The following is a 6,950-nucleotide window of genomic DNA, read 5'->3' as shown; positions in this document are numbered from 1 at the left end:
TTTATTGATGACATTTACCAAACTACATTTTAATAGTACATACTTAATAACTGATACAAAAGACCATAGTTACAGTGCAAGTGAAGAACAATGTGGATTATCACACCATCTATCTTTACAAATGGTATTTTCAGTAAGACGTTGAATACTTCGTTAATGAACTGGAACAATGTCATAATCAACTGCTCAGAGTATGCAGAGCGTACTCAAACATCCATGTATAAGTCTTCTGAGTTATTGTCTTGAAATAGTTTGCTGTTTGGACGATTTTATATGGATAATCTAGAATGGGGTTAATATCTGATTTCAGATCAAATCCATCTACGCCCAAATTAAATATATATATATTTTAATTGAGCTTAATCTCATTTTAAAAATCGTACTTCTCCAGAAAAGAAAGAGAGATTTCTTAATCAGCATATCACTAAGAACGCTTCAACAAGTCATCCATCTCTCCGTTTAATGATTGATTAATCAAGGTTAATAATCAAGGTTAATAATCAAGGTTAATAATCAAGGTTAATAATGGACCAACTTATCACACCAAACCATATGCATCGAAGGTCTCATCCATTATAATCAAAAGGACATTATCCCAGGACTACATCACGCTGTGACCGTCCCCTGCCGTCACAGTCAAACCAATGTCAGCATCCTAAATGGCGCCCTATTCCCTACATAGTGCACTACTTTTGACCAGGGCCCACAGTGTGTTACTTGGTGAATAGGGTGCCATTTGAAAAGCAGACATTGACTATTCACAAACTGTGACTGTATTAATGTTGTTTGTTTGACCTGGGGTCTGCTCTACGGTGAGGCAGACACATCAGAGATTTAGCCTCCCAGTCTCAACGCTACACTTAAAGGGGAGCTTAGTTTCTGGCTGCTGCAATTTAGAGAGTGACTTTGGGGTTTGGAGGTGTGGATGCCCTCTGTCTCTGAATCCCACCGCTGACACCAGTGTGCACCAAGGGCGCACAGTAAAAGCAGTAGACAACTATTCTGGCTCTCCGGGTAAACACAATATGTGCAGAGCAGAGCTCTCCAATCCTGTTCCTGGAGAGCTACCCTCCTGTAGGTGTTCTCTTCAACCCTGTTCCATGAGAGCTACCCTCCTGTAGGTGTTTTCTTCAACCCTGTTCCAGGAGAGCTACCCTCCTGTAGATGTTCTCTCCAACTCTGTTCCAGGGGAGCTACCCTCCTGCAGGTGTTCTCTTCAACCCTGTTCCAGGAGAGCTACCCTCCTGTAGGTGTTCTCTCCAACTCTGTTCCAGGGAGCTACCCTCCTGCAGGTGTTCTCTTCAACCCTGTTCCAGGAGAGCTACCCTCCTGTAGGTGTTCTCTCCAACTCTGTTCCAGGGGAGCTACCCTCCTGTAGGTGTTCTCTCCAACTCTGTTCCAGGGGAGCTACCCTCCTGCAGGTGTTCTCTCCAACTCTGTTCCAGGGGAGCTACCCTCCTGTAGGTGTTCTCTCCAACCCTGTTCCAGGAGAGCTACCTCCTGTAGGTGTTCTCTTCAACCCTGTTCCAGGAGAGCTACCCTCCTGCAGGTGTTCTCTCCAACTCTGTTCCAGGGGAGCTACCCTCCTGTAGGTGTTCTCTCCAACTCTGTTCCAGGGGAGCTACCCTCCTGTAGGTGTTCTCTCCAACCCTGTTCCAGGAGAGCTACCCTCCTGCAGGTGTTCTCTTCAACCCTGTTCCAGGAGAGCTACCCTCCTGCAGGTGTTCTCTCCAACTCTGTTCCAGGGGAGCTACCCTCCTGTAGGTGTTCTCTTCAACCCTGTTCCAGGGGAGCTACCCTCCTGCAGGTGTTCTCTTCAACCCTGTTCCAGGAGAGCTACCCTCCTGTAGGTGTTCTCTCCAACTCTGTTCCAGGGGAGCTACCCTCCTGTAGGTGTTCTCTTCAACCCTATTCCTGGGGAGCTACCCTCCTGCAGGTGTTCTCTTCAACCCTGTTCCAGGGAAGCTACCCTCCTGCAGGTGTTCTCTTCAACTCTGTTCCAGGAGAGCTACCCTCCTGTAGGTGTTCTCTCCAACTCTGTTCCAGGGGAGCTACCCTCCTGTAGGTGTTCTCTTCAACTCTGTTCCAGGAGAGCTACCCTCCTGTAGGTGTTCTCTCCAACTCTGTTCCTGGAGAGCTACCCTCCTGTTGGTGTTCTCTCCAACTCTGTTCCAGGGAGCTACCCTCCTCTAGGTGTTCTCTCCACCCCTGTTCCTGGAGAGCTACCCTCCTGTTGGTGTTCTCTCCAACTCTGTTCCAGGGGAGCTACCCTCCTGTAGGTGTTCTCTCCAACTCTGTTCCAGGGGAGCTACCCTCCTGTTGGTGTTCTCTCCAACCCTATTCCTGGAGAGCGACCCTCCTGTAGGTGTTCTCTCCACCCCTGTTCCTGGAGAGCTACCCTCCTGTTGGTGTTCTCTCCAACTCTGTTCCAGGAGAGCTACCCTCCTGTAGGTGTTCTCTCCAATCCTGTTCCTGGAGAGCGACCCTCCTGCAGGTGTTCTCTTCAACCCTGTTCCAGGAGAGCTACCCTCCTCTAGGTGTTCTCTCCAACTCTGTTCCAGGGGAGCTACCCTCCTGTAGGTGTTCTCTCCAATCCTGTTCCTGGAGAGCGACCCTCCTGCAGGTGTTCTCTCCAACCTTGTTCCTGGAGAGCTATCCTCCTCTAGGTGTTCTCTCCAACTCTGTTCCAGGGGAGCTACCCTCCTGTAGGTGTTCTCTTCAACCCTGTTCCAGGAGAGCTACCCTCCTGTAGGTGTTCTCTCCAACTCTGTTCCAGGGGAGCTACCCTCCTGCAGGTGTTCTCTTCAACCCTGTTCCAGGAGAGCTACCTCCTGTAGGTGTTCTCTCCAACTCTGTACCAGGGGAGCTACCTCCTGCAGGTGTTCTCTTCAACCCTGTTCCAGGAGAGCTACCCTCCTGCAGGTGTTCTCTCCAACTCTGTTCCAGGGGAGCTACCCTCCTGTAGGTGTTCTCTTCAACCCTGTTCCAGGAGAGCTACCCTCCTGCAGGTGTTCTCTTCAACCCTGTTCCAGGAGAGCTACCTCCTGCAGGTGTTCTCTCCAACTCTGTTCCAGGGGAGCTACCCTCCTGTAGGTGTTCTCTCCAACCCTGTTCCAGGAGAGCTACCCTCCTGTAGGTGTTCTCTTCAACCCTGTTCCAGGAGAGCTACCCTCCTGCAGGTGTTCTCTCCAACTCTGTTCCAGGGGAGCTACCTCCTGTAGGTGTTCTCTCCAACCCTGTTCCAGGAGAGCTACCCTCCTGCAGGTGTTCTCTCCAACTCTGTTCCAGGGAGCTACCCTCCTGTAGGTGTTCTCTCCAACCCTGTTCCAGGGGAGCTACCCTCCTGCAGGTGTTCTCTTCAACCCTGTTCCAGGGGAGCTACCCTCCTGTAGGTGTTCTCTTCAACCCTGTTCCAGGAGAGCTACCCTCCTGTAGGTGTTCTCTCCAACTCTGTTCCAGGGGAGCTACCCTCCTGCAGGTGTTCTCTTTAACCCTGTTCCAGGAGAGCTACCCTCCTGTAGGTGTTCTCTCCAACTCTGTTCCAGGGGAGCTACCCTCCTGCAGGTGTTCTCTTCAACCCTGTTCCAGGAGAGCTACCCTCCTGCAGGTGTTCTCTCCAACTCTGTTCCAGGGGAGATACCCTCCTGTAGGTGTTCTCTTCAACCCTGTTCCAGGAGAGCTACCCTCCTGCAGGTGTTCTCTTCAACCCTGTTCCAGGAGAGCTACCCTCCTGCAGGTGTTCTCTCCAACTCTGTTCCAGGGAGCTACCCTCCTGTAGGTGTTCTCTTCAACTCTGTTCCAGGGGAGCTACCCTCCTGCAGGTGTTCTCTCCAACTCTGTTCCAGGGGAGCTACCCTCCTGTAGGTGTTCTCTCCAACCCTGTTCCAGGAGAGCTACCCTCCTGTAGGTGTTCTCTTCAACTCTGTTCCAGGAGAGCTACCTCCTGTAGGTGTTCTCTCCAACTCTATTCCAGGGGAGCTACCCTCCTGTAGGTGTTCTCTTCAACTCTGTTCCAGGAGAGCTACCCTCCTGTAGGTGTTCTCTCCAACTCTGTTCCTGGAGAGCTACTCTCCTGTTGGTGTTCTCGCCAACTCTGTTCCAGGGAGCTACCCTCCTCTAGGTGTTCTCTCCACCTGTTCCTGGAGAGCTACCCTTCCTGTTGGTGTTCTCCAACTCTGTTCCAGGGGAGCTACCCTCCTGTAGGTGTTCTCTCCAACTCTGTTCCAGGGGAGCTACCCTCCTGTTGGTGTTCTCTCCAACCCTATTCCTGGAGAGCGACCTCCTGTAGGTGTTCTCTCCACCCCTGTTCCTGGAGAGCTACCCTCCTGTTGGTGTTCTCTCCAACTCTGTTCCAGGGAGCTACCCTCCTGTTGGTGTTCTCTCCAACCCTATTCCTGGAGAGCGAACCTCCTGTAGATGTTCTCTTCAACCCTGTTCCAGGAGAGTTACCCTCCTGTTCCAGGAGAGCTACCCTCCCTGTAGGTGTTCTCTCCAATCCTGTTCCTGAGAGCGACCCTTCCTGCAGGTGTTCTCTCCAACCTTGTTCCAGGAGAGCTACCTTCCTCTAGGTGTTCTCTTCAACCCAGTTCCTGGAGAGCTACCCTCATCTAGGTGTTCTCCAACCCTGTTCCAGGAGAGTTACCCTCCTGCAGGTGTTCTCTCCAACCCTGTTCCTGGAGAGCTACCCTCCTGTAGATGTTCTCTCCAACCCTGTTCCAGGAGAGCTACCCTCCCTGCAGGTGTTCTTCTCCAATCCTGTTCCTGAGAGCCCTCCTGCAGGTGTTCTCTCAACCTTGTTCCTGGAGAGCTATCCTCCTCTAGGTTTTCATTCCAACCCTAATATAGCACTCCTGATTCTAATAATTAGCTGGTTGATGAGCTGAATCTGGCTAGTTAGAGCTGGGGTTGCAGCAAAACTACTGGAGGGCAGCTCTCCAGGAACAATGTTGGAGAGAACACCTACAGGAGGGTCGCTCTCCAGGAACAGGGGTGGAGAGAACACCTACAGGAGGGTCGCTCTCCAGGAACAGGGTTGGAGAGAACACATACAGGAGGGTAGCTCTCCTGGAACAGGGTTGGAGAGAACACCTAGATGAGGGTAGCTCTCCAGGAACAGGGGCGGAGAGAACACCTACAGGAGGGTAGCTCTCCTGGAACAGGGTTGGAGAGAACACCTACAGGAGGGTAGCTCTCCAGGAACAGGGTTGGAGAGAACACCTACAGGAGGGTAGCTCTCCTGGAACAGGGTTGGAGAGAACACCTAGATGAGGGTAGCTCTCCAGGAACAGGGTTGGAGAGAACACCTAGATGAGGGTAGCTCTCCAGGAACAGGGTTGGAGAGAACACCTACAGGAGGGTAGCTCTACAGGAACAGGGTTGAGAGAACACCTACAGGAGGGTAGCTCTCCTGAACAGGGTTGGAGAGAACACCTAGAGGGTAGCTCTCCAGGAACAGGGTTGGAGAGAACACCTACAGGAGGGTAGCTCTCCTGGAACAGGGTTGGAGAGAACACCTACAGGAGGGTAGCTCTCCTGGAACAATGTTGGAGAGAACACCTAGATGAGGGTAGCTCTCCAGGAACAGGGTTGGAGAGAACACCTACAGGAGGGTAGCTCTCCTGGAACAGGGTTGGAGAGAACACCTACAGGAGGGTAGCTCTCCAGGAACAGGATTGAGAGAACACCTACAGGAGGGTAGCTCTCCTGGAACAATGTTGGAGAGAACACCTAGATGAGGGTAGCTCTCCAGGAACAGGGTTGGAGAGAGAACACCTACAGGAGGGTAGCTCTCCTGGAACAGGGTTGAGAGAACACCTACAGGAGGGTAGCTCTCCAGGAACAGGATTGGAGAGAACACCTAGAGGGTAGCTCTCCAGGAACAGGGTTGGAGAGCCCTGCTCTACAATATGAAATGCTCATGGTATCTAAGGGCAACCAGCAGTAGAAAACTATTTGAGCTCTAAAGCTCATATGTGTAGAGTATCATTCAATCTATGGTATCTAAGTTGACTCTGGTCTATAACATTATCAGCTAATGTATGATGTGATCGATGTCCACATGTAAAGAGCCTGTGTGTGTGTGTGTGTGTGTGTGTGTGTGTGTGTGTGTGTGTGTGTGTGTGTGTGTGTGTGTGTGCGTGCGTGCGTGCGTGCGTGCGTGCGTGCGTGCAAGTGTGCGTGCGTGCGTGCGTGCGTGCGTGCGCAAGTGCGTGCGTGCGTGCGTGCGTGCGTGCGTGCGTGCGTGCGTGCGTGCGTGTGCGTGCGTGTGAGAGTATGTTGGGTAGATGTGCTAGGGAGTTTAGAGAGAGATAAACAGGTGTGCTGCACTGGGAACGAGAGACATGGTATCCTTGAGGCACATAGCGACAGAGATGCATCGCTATGGCAACTGGCTATTGTCACATCCAGGGCTCATTAAAACTATTTGGCTTGGAAGGCAGTTTGGGTTACAATGTGTTTTGAGACTATAAAGAGGAAGAAAGATAATACTCGATCAAAATATACATCAAGACCGACATTGAAATGGTTACTGCAGTCACATCAAGATGTATGTACACTAGACTTGAATCCAAGTGACTTCTAAGTGTGAGGAATGTTGTTTCCACATGTAAACATCTGTGAAAAGTGTTCAAGGTGAACATCCATTCCTATAAATTGTAGTTCCTGCTCATATGGGTTTGAGGTCTGATAGGGGTGTTTAAGAGAAATAGATTTAGGTTACCCATACCATCTTAGATATAAATATGCTGGGAAAAGATTGTCTATTCAGCACTCAGGGCTCACTGAGGCAAAAAAGAGGAGAAAAGCGGAGAACTAGATTAACTTAATCCAAAACGGATACTGTCAGGTGAACTATATTGTCATGCAGACAGTAAAGATCTTTAGACATTTTGTGTCTAGTATGTTTGTCATAAACCCATATTTCGGGCAGATGTAGAATACAGTAACGA

At 50.7% G+C, this 6,950-nt stretch overlaps 1 protein-coding gene across 1 annotated transcript; it reads left to right on the top strand.

Annotated features, from left to right (window-relative positions):
• The first annotated feature begins 400 nt into the window (after window positions 1-400).
• Window positions 401-4,482, top strand: LOC127931299 (uncharacterized). Its single transcript, XM_052523327.1, has 7 exons — window positions 401-1,250; window positions 1,379-1,421; window positions 2,880-2,965; window positions 3,307-3,392; window positions 3,522-3,736; window positions 3,993-4,199; window positions 4,441-4,482. Exons 1-7 carry the CDS (start codon window positions 1,165-1,167, stop codon window positions 4,480-4,482), a joined length of 765 nt encoding a protein of 254 aa, XP_052379287.1. The 5' UTR covers window positions 401-1,164.
• Window positions 4,483-6,950: the final 2,468 nt, after the last annotated feature.

The sequence above is a fragment of the Oncorhynchus keta genome, chromosome 8, assembly GCF_023373465.1.
Source record: "Oncorhynchus keta strain PuntledgeMale-10-30-2019 chromosome 8, Oket_V2, whole genome shotgun sequence".
NCBI classification, from domain to species: domain Eukaryota; kingdom Metazoa; phylum Chordata; class Actinopteri; order Salmoniformes; family Salmonidae; genus Oncorhynchus; species Oncorhynchus keta.
The sequence above is the reverse complement of the archived record's forward strand: the minus strand, read 5'-3'. Positions and strand labels throughout refer to the sequence as shown.